Consider the following 19,560-nt stretch of genomic DNA (forward strand, 5'->3'; position numbering starts at 1 on the left):
CATTTGCTATGGTTGGATTAATTTTTGGGGGGGATTTCATATTTTTTAGTAACCAGAGTTTAGGAAAAGATTATGCTATTGCCAAACTTTTGGTTTATACATGGTACTAGGCATAGGGTGAAACAGATTTCTTGCTCCTTTTTCTGGGAAGAGTAAGAATTGTTTGCCACTTGACACATCCCTTATCAGTACGTATTTTTTGTGTAGGCCTATGTTTTACAGGGTCCTAATTGATGCCCAGTCCTGCTAACTTGGACTGGGACAGTAAACAGGCATCAAGGATCTGATTTCTCTTATATCCAGCCTCAGCTTCTGAGGAACATAAGGATATTCAAGCTCAAGCACATCCAACTCACAAGTGAGCACTTTGCAGCTATACTTTACACTGGAAAGCCAGTGTAAAAATACAATGCAATATAACATATCTAGCCAAAGTACAAGACAAATGATACGTCAAGTCCTAAAACTGTGTTTCAGAGCTTCAGCTGTGCCCAAACTGTGAAATACCTGAGTACTGCTGCAATAGGAAAATATAAGCCATAGATATTGTCACTGACATAAGATCCTGCACACAATATGGCAGAAAACAAAATTGCATCAACTTGTCAACAAGTTAGGATTGCTTCTATTTTTATTATTAGAAAGTAAGAACAAATTCTGCAATAAATTACATCCCATCAGACTCTGGGGGACTGGAGATCAGTCCAGAATATGATGAAGAATGTCTTTGTTACTAATATTCATACCCAAATCTGCAACCAGAATTTTATGCTCAGACACCTAAAGTAAAAATGTGATTAATCTTCATAACAAGAATTCATGTCTGTGTTTTAAACTGAGGGAACTTAGTATACATTAGGGATTTTGGAGCAAACGTAAGACTGGATGCTGAGCAAAGCAGAAAATTAAAATGCTGAAATCTAAATTGTCATTACTTTTCAGGGGTAACATTTCAGTAAGATTAACTGAGTAGTCCATAGCTGTTTTCTAGCCATTGATTTGACCTGTCTGCACATTTCCAACGACAACATTATACAGTTTTTCATTGCCATTCATGAAGCTGTCATGACCCACATAGGATCACTTACTACTATGGGGGAAAATAAACCAACCCGCCTAAAGCTGTAGTGAGTCCTAATATCGTGCAACCAGACATAAGGATAAAATCCTGACTTCCAGAAACTGAACTCCCTTTGACATCGTATGAGCCCAGATTTCACCCCAGAGACCTAAACTGAAACTTGGGTACGAATCTCCATGCAGTAAAATTTCAGACCACCATAAAAGTATTTCTTTTACACCTAGAACACAACGTTTTCAAGCGATACAAGATTTAACCAGGTAAAAAATTGCACATTTTACCTGAATCAGCAGCGGTGATGAGTAAAACATACTGCTCCTTCGTTTCTCGGTCCAGGCTCTGCACCAAGCGGAGCTCTCCACTGGCTGAGAGAATAAAGGCTCCTTCTTCATTTCCACCCACGAGAACATAGGTAAGCTTGCTGTTTAGGCCTTGATCATCGTCCCTTGCTACAACCTACAATAGCAACACAAAGATATGGGGAGAAATATCAGTATCTGGTAAATGCAGGGTCTGTACAATTTTATTGGGAAGGAAAAAGTATTCTCTATGACATTAATCCAAATTAATGGATTGAATTAAACCCAGTGCCTTAAGGGCTATTATAAACTAGCTGTAATTGTAAAATGACTTAACACAGTGGTGATGGACTCAAAAGCGTTGTTTGAAAATTTTTAAATAGTTAATTACTTATTTTTCTCTAGCATAAACATAGTAAAGGCTTCATTGGGATGTAGTGAAAACCGCAGATGATTTGGTATAGGCTGAGCTGAGTATCAAAGAAAGCACTGCATGTCCTGCCGTCTGAATCCATTTAGTACTCTTTCAACATTTGGATCAGAGCCTCATCCTATGTAGGCAATGATCAGATTGAGAGACTTGTTGCATCAAAGTTGAGCCTGAGATGAGGGAATATACCAAACTCTTAAAATCCCAGTGTACATAGGAAGATAGGTCAGGTGAAAAAAATGACACAAAAAGACCCTTCAAAGCCTAATATAAAATTTTGGTAAAAAACAACTAACAAGCAAAAAGGAAAACAAAACAACCAAAGCATATTAGATTATGGCCAAAAGAGAACTTTTCAATTTTTTATTTTTTTTTTAATTGTGGAAGAAAGACACTACATATTAACAACATATCGTAAGGCTCACTAATAATTGTAGCAAACACATATTTATTTGCTGAACGTACTCACCTGAAGAATGACTTTGGGAAGTGTCTCTAAATTCTCAGGGACATTCACAGAGTATGGAGAAAGCTCAAATGTGGGAACATAATCATTGACATCCTTCAGAATAATATTGACTGCTGTGGTGTCAGTCCTTGGGCTGCTTCCACGATCGGAGGATTGAACAGTCAATGTATAGGAGGGCTTCTTCTCTCTGTCCAAAGGCTTAGCAACTGTTATCACTCCCGTCACAGAGTCGATGCGAAACTCATTATTGGTATCTCCACTCACGATGGCATAGCGGACTTGCCCGTTTGTACCCTCATCTCCATCGGTAGCAAGCACCTGGATTAAATCTGTCCCCGTTAAAGTATTTTCTCCCACCTCTACTTTATAAAGCTTTTGTGCAAAAAGGGGGTTGTTATCATTAATGTCGAGGACTATAACTACCACATCTGTAGATGAAGAAAGGGATGGCTGACCCTTGTCTGTAGCCACCACGGTCAATGTGTAGTTGGACACAGCTTCTCTGTCAAGCTCCCCAGTTAGCCTGACTTCCCCATCGATAGTGCCAATGCTGAATTTGTTTCCCAGAGGCCTAAGCAGACTGTACTCAATGTAGCTGTTCGGACCGCTGTCAGGGTCAGTTGCCTGTGCTTTGAACACAACCGTATCTATTGGCGTGTTCTCTGGGATGTAGGTCAGCTTTGGAGAGATAAAGCTGGGCGGGCTGTCGTTCACGTCTAGCAGAATAATTGAAACCTGGGCTGTGCTTGTGTACCTGGATGCTGGAAGAGGGGCCATGTCATGGACTTGCACGACAAGGTTATAGAAAGACTGGCTTTCCCGATCCAGAGGCTGTTGGATGCTCAGCACTCCGCTGCTGTCGATGCCAAAATGTCCTGCACTGTCCCCAGAGGTGATGCTGAAGGACAGCTGCGAGTTGGGGCCTGGTGGAGCGGGAGAAAAAAGGTAAGAGCATGATTTAATCTCACTGACCTAGATATAAATGTTTCTAGCCTCATTTCCTATCTAAATAAGGATTATATGATCATGCTGCCTGTTCAGCTTCCCCATCATCATTTTTGAATCCATCAGCTAATTTCAGGAGAGTTTCATGGTGGAACAGAAGCCTTTGAAATAATTAAATTCTGACATGAGTTGAAGAGAGACAGGGAAGGATGTTGCTAATTAAAGGGAACTAATTAGGGCACTAATTAGTGCCCTACTAGAGCCCACTGAGGGAATGGCCATCAGAGCTTGTCTCTGTACTTCTTTCAGCAGGAGCCACATGGTGAGAACATGTGTACTTTTTTCCATCTATGATGGTTACAGACAAAGGATTTAAAGTGTTTTCTTTCAGAAACCAAGACTCAAAAGCTCTGCTTCTTACAGAACAGCCTTTTTACTCCTTTCTTCCCATTTCTAGGCTACAAAGTTATCATTGATTTAATTATTTTATGAATTCTTCCACCCAATTAAAAACAAACAAAATAACAGAAACTGCCATGCCTAGATGGAGCAGGCCAAGAGTGAATACAGTGGAGAGGTATGCTTACCATACATGGAATAGTGTTCAAAAATACCAGATGAACAGCCTTCATCTTATGACTGAAACATAACTAGCAATTATGGTCAGGGAGTGATTTATAATTTTGGTAAGGGAAATGCATTGTGAGTCTTGACAAGACTACGAAATGTCCCTAAATACGCCATACGGCAAAAAGATACATGTATATATATTACATATATACACACTTTTAAACATAGTATACATTCATGTTATTAATATTTTAATTAATTTTATTTTTTTCTTCTTGTTTTGGGTCATGAAGAACGTGATTTATGATTAGCAGATTAACAAAATGTTCACTACTCATTTACCCCTCAAACTCACATTTTCTTGCAAAGAAACCAAGACACCCGATTAAGCAGCTGATTACTTCTTTGCGCATTTAGTCATTTTTACTCAGGAGCTCTTTTCCCTCCAACTGAACTGTTTAGATATCAAAATTACCCCTGTATTTGATTTTTTAATCAATGGTGTTTACTAAGCTCAGACTTGGGAACACTAGTCCTACTTGCCTTTTAGAGTGGCTACTCTAATTGGCATCTTTCTCTTCTTCTCTTGTAGAAACTTAATTAAAAAGTAAATAGAACCAAACATGAAAGACAAAATATTTTAACACAATTTAAAAAAAATACACTTGTATGCCAGATATTAGTGTTTCTATGTTACTTTGACCAAGTGAATTACTGTGAAAATGTAGTACTATTCCATTTTTTTTCCAGCTGTACTTTAAAATGATCAATTATAGAAGTCTTTGATTTCAGTAAAGTACTTTCTGGCAATTCAAGATTTTGACGACTGACTTTGGAAATGGGTAGGAATTAGATCTTAAAGAATAAAATTATTATTTTTTTTACTACTTTAAATACATTTTTTTCATTGTTTTCTATGGTGGTGTATTCCTACTAAATTTACTACTTATTCTTTATCTCACCTCCATGTAACTTCTCATTCCTTGTCCTGTATTCTCATAGGTCTTAACATTGCTAATGTTTATATAGATTAAACTGTGGTTCTCCTGAAGCAGAAGGAGATTTTCCTAAATATCACTGGAGCTGGGACTGCCACTTGAACTATTCTGTTTCAAACAGCACACAAATCTGGAATTATGTACCTCATCCACCCTCTCTCTCCAGGTTAGGAGCTGGGTTTTTCTTATGGTGAATGTAGGGGCATCCTCTTTACTTAGGCTTGGGCTTATTTCATTCCAGTGTTAATACAGTAAAACTCTGAGTAACAGCTCAGACATGAAGCCACCAGTTTCCATGATGGTCTTTTAAAGATCTTGTTTCTATTTTTCTTTATTTAATGAGACAAAAAAAAAAATCCTACTTTTTTATTTCTTTTCCATAAATAAAAATACCTATAGTCTATAGGTATGCTATAGAGTCTAACTTCCTAGTCTAAAACGGAAATTTGACAGCTTTTGCCATCAGAAAAATTTTAACAAATTCACATGTGTGCTTTGTCCCAAGAAGAAATACTGATTTTTCTGTTAATTACATATGGAAATGTATATACATGCATATAAATATATGAGTCTCAAAATGAATGTATTTAAGGAAACCGAGCCATTTATTGTTCTGTAGATGAGCTGATGTTTACTATGGATTTGTATGGTTCAAGCTGACATAAATCCCAGCGGTGTGTCAAACAAGAAAATGACAGTGGGAGCTGTTTCACAATCACAGTGAATTTGTTCATCAGTGTATATCCTAAAGCAACAGGTATACCTCATTAGAAAACAATGTGTTTTCAGAGCTATTTGGGGATCATGTAACATAATCAATGAAATCATATTTGTATGCACTGTCTGAATCACATGCAGTAAAGTATAATACTGGTTATTTCTGTACTCCAGATAAATTCAAGAAAACACAAGATACAAGGTTTGGGGCTTCAAACAAAAACATAAATAGATGACCACATTTGCTGAAGTTGCAGTTCTGTTGGGGAACTCAGCCTGGCATGTTCTTGGAATGAAATTTCTGCCCCATTAAATTTTAAATCCAGCCTGTTAGAAAAGTCAGTGTGACAGAAAACGTAAGAGGCAAGATATCTGTCTTACTTTTCATGGCATTGCTCCTCAAATGCTCATTTGCTTCCTTCCTAATTGAGTGCATGATGAATGTAAAATGATACGTCAGTGCTATGACAGATCACATCCATTGCATGCAGATGGAAAATAATGTATGAGGTGCAAGAAAAAAGGAAAATAGACCCATAATGGCTAAGTGAAATTAACTGTCAAAAATGTTTGAAGCCAAGCATCATAATCCTAATTTTTTAAAACTTTTTCTTTTTCCTTGTTTGGTTGTTAGGGTTTGCAGGTTTTTTTTTCCTTCTTAATTTTCTACCCACTTTATATTGTGATGAAATCAAAAATATTTGGAGAGGAAAAGACAATCTATAAGAGGGGATAGATGAGACACAAACCCATTTCTCTACATGCCTGAAGGAGCAATAACTTCCCTGGATATGTAGATGCAAGTACAAATTCCTCCTCCAATATATAGTTAGCTTACAAAAAAATAAATCTTTGACAAGAGTGATGAAGAAGAGATCCATACAAGAACAGCTAATATCATGAAGGTCTAATTTCTAGTTTGCTGGCTTATCTTATGGAAACTTTTCTCTCTCACTTTCTCAGTTTGATCTCAAAAATAGTTGTACAACCCTTTATCACTGAAAACACTATCCATCAGCATTTGAATGCTCCCACAAAAATGTCTGAGTTTGAACAAAGCATTTCCTGAGGAAAAAAATGTTTCACTGAACAATCTTGATGAGCTCTGTTGTTATACATACGTAAACTGGGGTTCCTTGCTTTGTGTACATGCTTTGTTCTTGAAGCCCACATTTCAGTATAAGACATTACAGGCTTTCCTGAGCCTCCAGTTGAGAGAAAAGTTTGCTTAATTTGTCACAAAATATCCTTCACCTGTAAGTGAGTGTGAGTGCTATAAATAACTTTGTATTAAGTCACTCTGAGTAATGTCTATGGACACTTAATGTGCAGTATGTTACGGAATCACTTTTATGTATTTTATGACCATATTCTGCAATTATTCTTGTTTGGGCATAAATTATATGGCAAAATGCTTAAGCAAGCTATAAAGATCATATCTTTAGCACTCCAACACATTAACACCTTCTAGATGTCATAAATAATCCCCAAATTAAAGCTTATTTTAAAGAGAAAATTTCCCATGATCTCTTTTAGTCAGTTTTTAAACTCTGCTATCCATACCCTGTAGATCACAAACCTCTTAATGATATACTTATAAGTTATGGTACAGTTCAGGAAATTAAATAAAAAACAAACCTGAAAGCACGTTTAGGTCTTACTTAAATGTGCAACCTGAACACCATAATTTGCCTGCTGGTGCTTAATTCTTGAAACTTGCTCTAGATAAAACACAGCTTCTCTGCAATTCATTGCCACAACAGCAATATGAAGCCACCCTCCTAACCCTGATGTGAAATATGAGGAAAATTACCTCTACTTACACAGCATGCAGTAATTGTAAGCACACAATGGCATCCTAAGGATAGTCCTAATTTGCCCTTTCTACTCGATCTTCTAATACACTGCTAACGTGAAATATGCATTTATCATCAGAATATAAGGAAAAGCCTACCATCATCTGCATCTGTGACACTGAAGTTGAGAATAGCAGACCCTGGAGACAGGTTCTCCATCAAAGACGTACTGTATGAAGCCATGCTGAATACTGGTGGGTTATCATTTATGTCCAATATGTTGAAGTACACTCTGATGGTAGTAGATTGACCTCCTCCATCTTCTGCACGGACGGTCAGAATATAATACTGCTGCACTTCGTAGTCCAATGCACGAGTCAGGTTGAAGACTCCAGTAACAGGGTTCAGGAAGAACGTACCCTCTTCATCATCTTCACTCACAGTGTAGGTGATTTCTCCATTTATACCGGAGTCATCATCTGTGGCTAGGATGGCTGCCACTAATGAACCTGCACAGCATAAGAGTGCAAAACAAGTCACTCACAAAAGGCACGTCACCAACGTGGGCAGGGGGTGCTCATTAACAAGCATCTCTGTAGAACAAAAGGTGTCGGTTGGTAAACATTCAAGCCTCAGAATTGTATGCCTAAATTTTGTGACAGCTTTTTCAAAGCTGAGAGGAATAATATTCAGTATGATGTTTATTTTCAATGGCAACTGAAAAAAATACACCAATAAATGGTCAACGATATTTGGTTTTATCTTTAAATGGGAGCATTTCCAGATACCAGCTGGAGCAAAAATAGCTGTTCTCCTTTTCTGTATTTTCTTTCTGCTATTCAAAGGACCTTTTTCTCTCCACAGACAAATACAAGTTCTGCAACTTTCTATATACTTCTTATTAAATGCAGAAAACTGAAATGTCAGTACTCACACCAAAAATCCCAGCCCTACTTTTTGAAAAAAAGTGCCTTAGCAGGGTAACTGCGGTTAGAAAGCCAGAAACCTTATAGGGGTTCATTCTTCAATGTTTTTTGAAATTCAACTCCTTATGAATTTGTGCCATTGTTTTCGTTTCTGCATAGCTGCATTCACATGACTGACCTATGTTACTAACGTTTGGAAATTCAGTGTCAGTTTTTAGTATATTGAATACTAATTATAATTAAGATCAGCTCATTTCCAAGAAAGTTAATCATTTAACTTCTTTTTCCTGGAACCAGATGAATTACATTTGCTCTAGCACAGTTAATTATTTTTGAGCAATGTGACAACAAAAATTGCTTATCATCAGGATGAAGAATAGTGCTACAATTCTGTTTAATCTAGCTGAATATTCTGGTATCTTTTCCATACATTTGATTACCTAATGCTTTAACATTTCTGATTGCATGCTAATTGGCAAAAAGGGCTGTTCCAAAGCTGGATTGGATCACCAACCCTCTCGTGGGCCTGCAGCAAAGAAGGATCAGAGCAGTGCTAACCTCTGTGCAGCACACAGGGGTAGGGAAACACCGCAAGGTGTTTGAGGCCCCAGGAAGGTGCAACTTGCAACCATGCTGCTGGGCTGCAAGGGGAAGGGGGATACTCACTACGCATACCCTCTGGGATAGAAAGCAGACCCTCAGAGGGGAAACCTCACACTGTTTCTTCCTTGTGCATGACTTCACACAACTGGCCTGCCACCACTAAGCCCAGTATAAGGCACAGATCTATACCCCACATAAGCAATTAAGGAGAGAAGCCTTGTCTCAACAGGGAGGGAAATATGCTCACCATTTACAGGGTTATTCCTGCTAAAACAGACTGAGCCTCAGGACTAGGACTGGCAAGAGGGAATAGCATAGCTGGGGATCAGCAACCAAACTGCCCAATGCTACGCAGATGTCTTGTCTCGATTACTTCCAAATTCCTGAAGCACAGCTGACTACAGTATACTGCTTTAACATAAAACACCACTGAATTTTGGAACTGTCACTGTGGGACAGAGTGCAGAAGCTGGAGGCATGGGGGTAATCTCCGTTGTCCCAAGCTGAGCCTCCCACACTCATGAGTCTAAGCCCTAATAAAAGCTTCAAAGCTATCACTATGTCATTTACATCTCCTTTGTTTATGTTTTAGAAAAAGTTTCTAAGATGCTTCAGTAACTAATAAAGCAGATACTGCTTTTATGCAAGCACTCTGTATAGAATACTGGAAACTATTTATTGAGAGAAATATTCATTTCTCATCTTGACCCACAATATATAGCACAGCTTTGAAAAGTTTTTGTTGTTGTTTGGTTAGTTGGTCTAAATAGTTTCTAGCTTAAAACCTAACCTGTAAACATCAAACCACTACCACAAATGAAACAAGTTTTAAAAGAGGAAAAGAGCAACTCAAAAGGTTTGCAATTAATTCTAGGAATCTAGGAATTAATTATCTAAAGGTCACATTTTGTACAAAAAGTCGTCAAAACTAGGAGTCAAAGACGATATTAAGAAAATATGATGTTAGGATTAGTAACTAAGTGTGTGTCAGAAATACTATTGAGAAATCAATGTATACATTATCAGCAGCTCAATGGCAACTAATTTTGTGATCCTATCTGCAATGCATTCAATACTCGCATCGACTCTGCATCTTTTCCGTAAGAGTATAGTGTTTCCATTCTGTAAGTTTTTCCCTCTATTACTTTCCTGTTTTTGCTTTGTTTTGTTTGTTTGTTTTAATAGTAGCACTCAGAGGTTTCCACTGTGATACAGGCATAATCCCTGTTCTGCATCTATGAACTAAGGTTTGTTTTTGTGTTGTTGGCTTTTATTGTTTTTTTTTTTGTTTTGTTTTGAGTGGCATCTATTTCTCTATTTCCCCAAAATAAATGTTACCCTATTGTACTGCACCAGTGATACTGATTTGCTAGCAAGCAGACTTTCAGCATGATGTGATTCTCTCTGTCTCTCCATCCCATCTGAGAGATGCCTTTGACCACTGCTGCCTCCTGGACAAGTCAGAGAGGTTTTCTCTCTCCTTCTCAAGTCCCTCGGGATGGATGAAAAGAAAATTTCAGTCAGTTTTAGGGTCATTTCCTATTTACCTGGGGTGGTATCTTCCGGGATATCGAAGGAATACACTGGTTTGGAGAACTTGGGGATATGGTCATTAACGTCACTGACAGTGATGTTTATTCTCATGTCTGAGGACTGCAGGCCATCATCAGCACGAACCAGCAAGGAGTACTTGGAGCGGCGCTCTCGGTCCAGGCGCTTGGTGGCTATCAGGTCTCCTGACTCAGGGTCAATGTGGAAGCTATCATCCGCACCGCTGATAATAGTGTATGTGACAAGGGCATTGGCTCCCTAAGCAAAAACAGAAGTGGTCAAATCAAGTTATTTGCCAGGAAAACCACATCGTAACTTTCAGTAAGGCAAGAACCGTTCCAGTAACTGCACTTGGCGAAAATTTTCAGAACAGTTTCCTTTAATAAACAGCCTTCCTGCCCAGTCTCAGCTTCAGTCCCCCAGTACAGATGCCTACGCACACAGTTTTTATTTATGAGACGTGAAATGACGAGATTGTTCAGATAGTTTTTGCTCCACTGTTCATAAAAGGGTTTCATCCAACCAAGACCACAAAGCTCTAATACCTGTTTTAACCTCAAGCCAGCATCAGCAGGCAATGCTACACCTTTCCTCTACCAGTGACTAGTGTTTATTCTTCTTTTAAATTGGAAGGTGAAATTAAATGAGCCTGTTGCCCATGGGCACAGCTCTGCTCTCCTTCAGTCACAGGAGGTGGGGTGTGGAAGGAGGAAGACAGGGAGGCATGAAAAAGAGGGAGCCAAGCACCAGCTCCTGGTAAGGAGAAACTCATGGGAGCAATGACTGACAGGTGTCACACAGCAGCCCCCAAAAGGTCAATTTATGCAAAGAAATGCATTCATCCCCATGAATAAGGAGCCCTGAAGTGACAAGTCATGTGTCACTGAAATCACAGTTCTGATCTCTTGGGTTGTGCTGCCAGTCCCTGGAAGCCAAAAACATTAGCTTTGGGGGTTGAACAAAATATCTCATTTGACCTTGTGGAAAAAAAATAAATTAAATAAAGGGGAAAAAAGGGGATACATGTGCACTTTGAGCATTTTGGTTAAAAAGAAAATGAAGGAAAAGTAATTTTACACAGAAAAATCATTTTTTTTCTTTTTCCTTAAAGGTTGAAATTAAAACTTTGGGAAAAAAAAAAAAACTCTAACATAGTGACACGATGTGTTTTGCCTTGGCCCTGCCCCATCAGAAATGGGCACTGAAGGTTTGGCATTTGGCAGCCTCTGGAGTGGCGCGCTTGTGCTCCACATGCTGGTGATGCCCAGCAGTGTGTTTTGGTGAGCAACTAATGCTGCGGCTGGCCATTTCCCCCGCGCCTTCTGTTTGGGCACCACATACCACCCCAATCAAAGAGATCAGGGAGAAAGAAATTACAGCTGTTTCAAACATTCTTGCCTAAAAAAGCAAATTAAGGGAGATAAATACTCACTCGTACCTGTGAGATGAGAGAAAAGCATTAGTTATCTGGCCTTACGATAGCACCTCATGCCAAACCTTTTCTCTGGAGTTTTGTTTCAAAGAGCCGAATTGGGCTAACTGATAAATGAAATTTCAAAAGAAAACACCCTTCTCCAGGTGCCCAGCCTCCGACAGCTGCACGCAGAGCTTCAGTGTACACAGACTCTGTGTGCTCAGGTGTACCTGGGGTATGTAATTCATTTTCCTGTTATTGTGTGGCTTAACAAAAACAGCTGATAATAATTTAAGATTTCATAGGTGACCAAGTTTCTCCACAATTTGTTTTACTAGGCAGCCTTCTCCTAACGGAGCACAGCTAAAACAGCAGCTACATGTGATTCTGGCCTAATCAAATAAGTAACTTTACATCAATTAGGTGAGAAGAAAAGCAAAATAAAAGGTTTGTGAAACCTATTACAAAGCTGTATAGAAACTTCCCATCAACAACTGTCTGAAACGAATTTGCAAAGCTCTAGAAGCTGTTGTAATTTTTAAAGCCTTTAGTAACATCTATCAGCTAGAGTCTGTCTTTACATCGTCTCTCAGATCTCTACAAAGATTTTATTATAACCGACAAGGGGCTGAAATTTGCTGCCTTAATACTATCATTGAAAAATAGTTATAAGAGGGATTCATGTACACCATTCAACCATAATTTTTAAGCATTCTGTCACCCTTTTAAAGTTAAACCTTTGATTCTGAAAGCAGCTGTGCATGTAGTAAAGGCAGCATGCTCAGGCACCCGCATTTTACTGAGCTACATATATGGGTTGCACATGTGAAAAAAGAAGACAGAAATGCATAACACAGCAGGAATGGTCACAAAAGAGGCTTGAGCATAATACATTGCTAAAATCTTAGATATCAGTTTGCTGTATCTCAGCAGAAAGTGGCCATTTAAGATTTACTTCTTCCTAACCTGAAGATATATACTGTTACAACTTTTGTTATGATTGTGCACTTTTCCAAAATCCTGCTTTCTGTCTGTACATCAGACTGCTCCCAGAAAACAAAGGAAAGAATAAGTTCTTATCATTCATACCATTCCTAGGCGTGTTTTAGTGCATCCCTATGTAGAAGCAAGATTCATTACATCAATTAACAATCACGGAAGGAATAACCAAGCTACCACAAAAAAAAAATTAAAATAATAAAAAAAAAAATCTCCTGAGGGGGTTGAATTACATTATTATTTGAATGCAAGAATTACTTGTTGCTGTTAAGTGTAACACTATATTTTAATGACAACACAAGCTTCTTTGCATGCTCATACTGACTTTTTAGGTCTTTCCCCAGTGTAAAGAAAATCAGTTCAAGTGAAAGAAACAATATGATTAACTTTCTCATAACTTAATTTCCAAAAGTAATGAATACATTAAATTATATTTGGATATACTTGCCTGACACATACAAGAGACTACAATATCCCACACTAAGCCAACTGGCTGTTTAATATCAGTAGCTCAGAAGGCTTTTGCTGGTTTCTTAACAGCTCCTTAGTTGCAGTGTCCTCAAAGAAATGAATTTCCAGAATTGCATTTTTAGTACAGTTCTTCAAATATGAAACCATGCTCCTACCTCATCAGCATCCATGGCTGTCAGCTGCATTATCTTAGATCCATCTCCTATATTCTCCTCTACAGTCAGATCAAGCATATCTGTGGGGAAAACTGGTGGGTTGTCATTGATATCCTGAAGTGTTATTTCCACCTATAAAGAGGAAGAATCAGAAAAAGTTGTGTGAGCACTGCAAGTTAGATGTTGATTAGACCCGAATGTTACAAATCACATAATTTTGAAAGAAATCAGGTAAATTGTGCCTAATCGCATGAATTAGAACATTCCCAAATAACACTGACAACAGGAACAGCCCCTCTGGATATTTAAATTCCACATTGTTAGAAAATACTCATAGGAAAACCTCTAACATAAATAAAGATAATTTGACTTGTTGATAGCGACTGATTTTAAATTGTCCTAGCCTAGTTTATATTGGAAAAGATCCACTGATAGACTGTCATTGTAATCCCCAAAGTCGGCCCCTGGAGGATAGCTGCCAAGTCCCGGGGCAGGGGATCATTCAACCATTAAATGCTGCTTGACATAAAGATGAGGTGGTGTAAAATTCTCTCTGAAATGTTTATGTATTGGCAACTCTCAGTTCTGAGGGAGGAAAAAACACCCTTGAACTTTATATTAAAATATACATATATATGTGTTTTTCCCTCTCTCAAAGCTCTTGTCTAATTGCAAACACAAATGTTACTTTAGAAGCAGCAACTAGCATCCACTCTCTTATGTACACCTAAACATATTGTTTTCACTTGCTGTATGTGTATGCCTTCCCAAGTAGCAATGATAGTTTCTGAAAGATTGTATTATTTATTCTTTTTTTATTATTATTATTTTTTTCATAAGCAGGATTGTTGAATTCTCATAGCTCTGCTGATGGCAATTCAAAAAGCCGTAGAGTTTTATTTTCCCTGATTGCTGGGTATGACATGCAATATTCCAAATATTTTTTTTTGGAACATTTGGCATCATTTTTTAATTATTTTTTTTCCTGTGCAGAAAAAGGGGCTGGTTTTGGTCTCAAAATATTAAATGGCCACCAAACTCTGAAGAACCTCTATAGAGAAAACTGAGTAGCTGAAGGAAGCCAATCTGTCTTTATTTCTCATTAAGGAATAGTGAAAAGTAGACAGGGCCATTGCACAGGAAGGGTGGCAAAGACATGGATGACTTAAAGAAGATACCTAGGTCGACGGGCAAAATATTACTTTTTACTTGCATGTAGCTGCCATGCCATTGTCCACAGAGGTTTTCCTTGTAGTTCGTTGAAAACATACAGGCCTGCTCTGGGTATGATCAATGCAGACACCCCTGGTGATATGAAGTCTATGATTTTTACTATTCCTAGTCACCTGCCATAATTTTTTCCCCATCCCCAAGCAGACCAGTAATTGCCAAACCATGCTGACAATCACCAGGATGATCCCAAAAATAAGTGTTAGTGACAGAGGCTCAGTTGTCTGCAGAACAACTGAGTCAGCCAGGCTTGCTGGTAGCATCTCTCCCCGAGATCCCAGTGGCTGCACCCCAAAGCCATCAATCCTCTGAGGGCTTCCCAAGCCAGGGATCTCACCTTGCTTCTCTGAGGCAGTTTCTAAAGAAGGTTCAGACAGACAGACAGCCTGCCATGGCATTAAAGGGAACTGACAAGTCTTTAAAAACAGAGGCTATATTACATCAATATTAGAGAAATCTGCTGCAAATGCAAACAAAACACTGGGCCTACATGCTTTAAATGGCCTTTTATAGGAGACTGTTATTTATTTACACCATATATAATTCCTTTGATCATTCACAAATGGTACTGTGCTTCATGGACTGAAAAAAATTAACTTTTATTGTGAAATTCACATCTGTGACAACAGAAGTACAAGAAGTGCTAACCAGAGCATCACAAACAATGATTCAAACAATCAAATAACCAGACACAAATTTTCAGAGAATATTGATGGTTTTCATAGTGACTGCTGCACCAGACTGACGATTATTCACTGAAAGGGAAGAAACACAGCAGAAGTGACAGACGAAGGATTTTGTCACCTGCCAAGGAGGTCCTCCCCCTGAACTGGCACAACAAACCACACTCCTTGGTGAAAGTATTGCATTTCACCAGGTACAGTTTCAAGCTAAAGCAGCTGCACAGCTCTGCAATTTATTTATTAATACCATTTTATGTCATGCACAACTACAGTGTTACAGCTACTGGCGATATATCAGCACCGGAACCGAATTTCACAATGAGAGATTGCTCTTTGTAAAAAACATATGAAAAATATATGAGAACTTCTGGGGTTTTGGGTTAGGAGCTCTGCATTGCCTACAGCATGCATCACGTAAAATAATAAGAATCCAAGGATACAGATGGCTAGGTATGGTTTGTGTGAGAAATGAATTAATTATAAAGTCCGATTCTGGAGGACTGATAATAAAAAGTAAAAATAATTGATTTTATAGAAATAGTTTTATCCCAGAAAATCACCTGGCAGGTAAACAAAGACACTACTTTATATTAAAGACATGCTTTAAATGTCAGAAAAAAAAATAATAAATTCTCATATAAGGAGATAAATTTTTAGATAGAGACCACTATTTTTAAGGGGGCTTACACCGTAATTTCTGCTTATTCACAGGGCTTTGATAACACATATTGCTTCATAATTCACTGTTGGCTAGGTCTCATCACCAGCCCTGTGTAAAACTTCTTTTTTACTTCTTCTACGTCTTATCACTTCAGTTTACACATGGCACTGGTAAAACTGAAGAATAAAATCCTAGGATGTGATCATTTACAGAAATTTCCTGTAAATAATAGGTTTCTTAGAAAGACTTGAGAAAAATCTTCACAGTCTCCACAAGACAGAAGAGTGAATTGCTGTATTGTAGGCCCAAGACCTTATTTAAGAAAGGTTAGGTATAATTTAAGGATGCAAGATTGAAGGCCAGTCTTCCATTCAGGAGATCAGATATTAATTTCACTTTGAAATTATTTCAAAAATTCAGACCCCTGGTAGAAGCTCCTAGGACAACCATGACCACAAAGTCTTTCAGTATCACAGGACACTGAAAAGTTTCAGTACATCTTACCACATCATTGCCAGGGAAGAATTAAAAAATCCCAAAAGCTTTAAACAAACACCCAAACCATCTCTCTGCAGCCAAACGCCTCTATCTTTCTAGTCCCACATTACATTTGCATAAAGATACTAGCGTGCATCATACTAGCGTGCATCACTCTGACTCTTGAAATGCACGTTTTGATTAACATCATATGCTACCAATTAATAACTGTGTAGTTATTAATCTATGTCAGACTTAATCAAGGCAAGACAAGAAGGTCATCTGTACCATCTGTACCGCAGGCATCATGTTCAGAAAGGTCTACAGAATGCATGCTGTGCTCTCATCTTGCACCCGTTGCAGAACACCCTCCAGTGACAACAGCAAGTACAAGAATAAATATCCACTTCAGAAGACCAAAGGACTCAAACACTGAAATATGCCACAGGAAGAAAGACAGAGCACTCAAGGGATTTGTCCAGCGCTTGGCCCCTGGAACGGGAAGGAACCGCTTGGTGAAAATGTCTGTATGACTGGAGGAAGTGAAGTGCCCGGGCTACATGGAAAGTGATCAGCACCCCCCTCCTTCTCTTGTCCTCCAAATCTACCCAACACAGGGAATATTTCTGCATGACCTCACACCCATAAATCAGTGCCTCTGAGGACGCAATCCAGGCACTAGTCACCTGAGAGCAGTCCTTGGACTTCTCAAAGTAGTGCACTCTGGACAGTCTCTGACCAAGCAACTCTTGAAAATTCCCATCCTTCTGACAAATCCTTCATTTTCATTTATACCTACAGTACATTTAATATAGGAACCAAAGCTTGTTACTGTCTCAGATAAAATAAGGACTCAAATATAATAAAATACAGCAGCAGCAAAAGGAGTGAAGCCTGTTTGCTTGCATCTTTCAGTTCCATAAATGGCTCCTCCTGTTGATGCAGGTTTTGCCCCTCTAAACAGTCTTGAATTTCTGCTGAAGCCATGGGATCACTGTGACTATTTAGTTGCAGTGACTTCTAAATCATTCATGAATGTGATGGAAAACTGAAGAATATATTCAAAATATTGCCTTGCTTTATTTGTACAGGGGGAAGTGGAAAAATCAGACAAGCTTTGTTCTATCCGTATGTATGTGTGTAAACCTCCAGAAAATTACTCAACTTTTCTAAACATTCTAGTATAATGCTTCCCCTCACACATTTAATGCATCTAGAGAAAAGCCTGAAAATTAAAGCTTTCCCTCAGTTTATTTAGTAAAAAAAAAAAAAAAAAGGTTGCTTATTTGCAAACTATTGCAAAGGTGCGTTGTAAAATAAACACAATAATTTTATATATCAAATTATATGCAAACTACCTTTGGGTTTTCTTTGTTTGTGTTTTAATCTGGAATGCAAAAATACAGACGTAAAACAAACCACAGAGATTAGCAGTAGTAGTAAGTCCTTGCAACAGTGCAATGCCCCTGCCACTATTACAGATGGCCAACCCATCCTCATCTGTGACATCCTGATTGCTGCAGCTTGCTGTCTCATTTTCAAAGCAGAGGAAGTATTAATGTCCTTAATCTTGTTCGGATTCTTATTTGCTGCTCAAATTGGTGCCTTTTTTTTTGTTTTTTTTTCCTAAATAAACAAATGCAGAACAAATTGTGCCTTGTAGGAGTGTGCAGCAGTAAGTTTTTGTCAGTACAAGATAAGGCAGCGTTCACCTCAAATAGCTTTTACTAAATGTACATGTAAGAACAGTAAGAAAGAATTGTTTTCTCCATTCAGACAAACCTAAAGTGTTAATACATATAAAAAATCAAACAAGGACATCAATTCATAAAGCACACAGTATTTAAGCATTTAGGGCATGAACCTGAACATGAGGAAGTAGTGGGAAACTCATTGATTTTGTTGTTTTAAAGGTGGTCTTTGCTTTGAATAACACACTCTTTGAATTGAGGGTGTTTATGAAGAGTCTATGTGAACGAGACTACAAAGAATGATAACGCAGTGTAGTCTTCACAGTTTGTGCACAGATCAAGAAACAATATTGGACCCAAGAAGAAACTCAGTTATGATGCAAAATAATTTATTATTATTATTATTTTTTGTTAACCAGAATTACCATCTGGGTGCTATAAATAGAGTTTGTATTCGAATAATCTATTCTGACACTTACTCAAAATAATGTGTTGAATTAAGAAACAGTTACTAGAAGACCGAGTTTAATTTCTAAGACCAAAAGAACCAATCAACTTCAAAAATACTAGTACCCCAGAGAATTACTACTGAACAGGCTAGACAAATTCCATACTCAACATAAAAAGCTTAATATTAGAGTTTTATTTTGGAACAAGAAATTATTCCAGTGACCAAACTTGCTGGGTTTATGAGCTACAAAGGTATGTAAAATAAAACATTGCACTGGAAGGCAACGTGCCAAATTCTATCTGGTTGTAACGCCTTCTATAAACCAATGGACTCATTTGGCCAGAATCTATCCCTCTGTTTTATTGCATGTATTAACATTTGTTTTTCTTTTATTTCAAGGTGAGTAGGGTTTATAGACAGAGTTGTTGTTTTTTTTTCTAAAGTTCTTCCATCTAATCAACAAAAATGAGGGGGAAAAAAAGCCACAGAAAACTTGAATTAGCTCATGCGGCAGCAGCAAGTTTCACTGGTAGCCCAAAACCATGTGCAGTCGTTCCTGCTTGCAGCCACCCTGTCCGTGTTCCATGCTTCATCAGAGATCTCTCACTAGAAGATGATCTAAGAAGAAAGGAAGTCCCAGATGTCTCACATGTTCAATACTCCTTCAAATGTTACAGCTATTTGATTAAAGATCAAACAGAGTGGAAAGGCAACAGCTTTTCTTTCAATTTATATATTGAGTCATTCTTTCCTTTGCTTGCTGCCGTGATATACACTGCATCTCTCGAGAGATACCATCTAATCTAACAGCAGTATTGGCACACACTGCCTGAAGGCTTGTGTTTATGCTTAAGCCATTATATGATCCTTCATATTAAAAAACATAAGGAGCTTGTTCTTCTTTGCTGGAGACTGTGGTAGTGCATTATCATAAATAATTTTA

General features: G+C 38.1%; 1 protein-coding gene across 1 annotated transcript in view; it reads right to left on the reverse strand.

The window, feature by feature from the left end:
• The window catches only part of FAT4 (FAT atypical cadherin 4), a 143,029-nt gene that overhangs the window by 56,002 nt on the left and 67,467 nt on the right, over nucleotides 1-19,560 (reverse strand). Inside the window, exons 2-6 of the mRNA XM_027456795.3 lie at nucleotides 13,425-13,556; nucleotides 10,382-10,643; nucleotides 7,464-7,814; nucleotides 2,280-3,202; nucleotides 1,363-1,537 (exon numbers count right to left, since the gene is read on the reverse strand). Coding sequence (XP_027312596.3) covers nucleotides 1,363-1,537; nucleotides 2,280-3,202; nucleotides 7,464-7,814; nucleotides 10,382-10,643; nucleotides 13,425-13,556 — 1,843 coding nt within the window. The remainder of the gene's footprint in view (nucleotides 1-1,362; nucleotides 1,538-2,279; nucleotides 3,203-7,463; nucleotides 7,815-10,381; nucleotides 10,644-13,424; nucleotides 13,557-19,560) is intronic.

Source organism: Anas platyrhynchos, chromosome 4, assembly GCF_047663525.1.
Source record: "Anas platyrhynchos isolate ZD024472 breed Pekin duck chromosome 4, IASCAAS_PekinDuck_T2T, whole genome shotgun sequence".
Taxonomy (NCBI): Eukaryota; Metazoa; Chordata; class Aves; order Anseriformes; family Anatidae; genus Anas; species Anas platyrhynchos.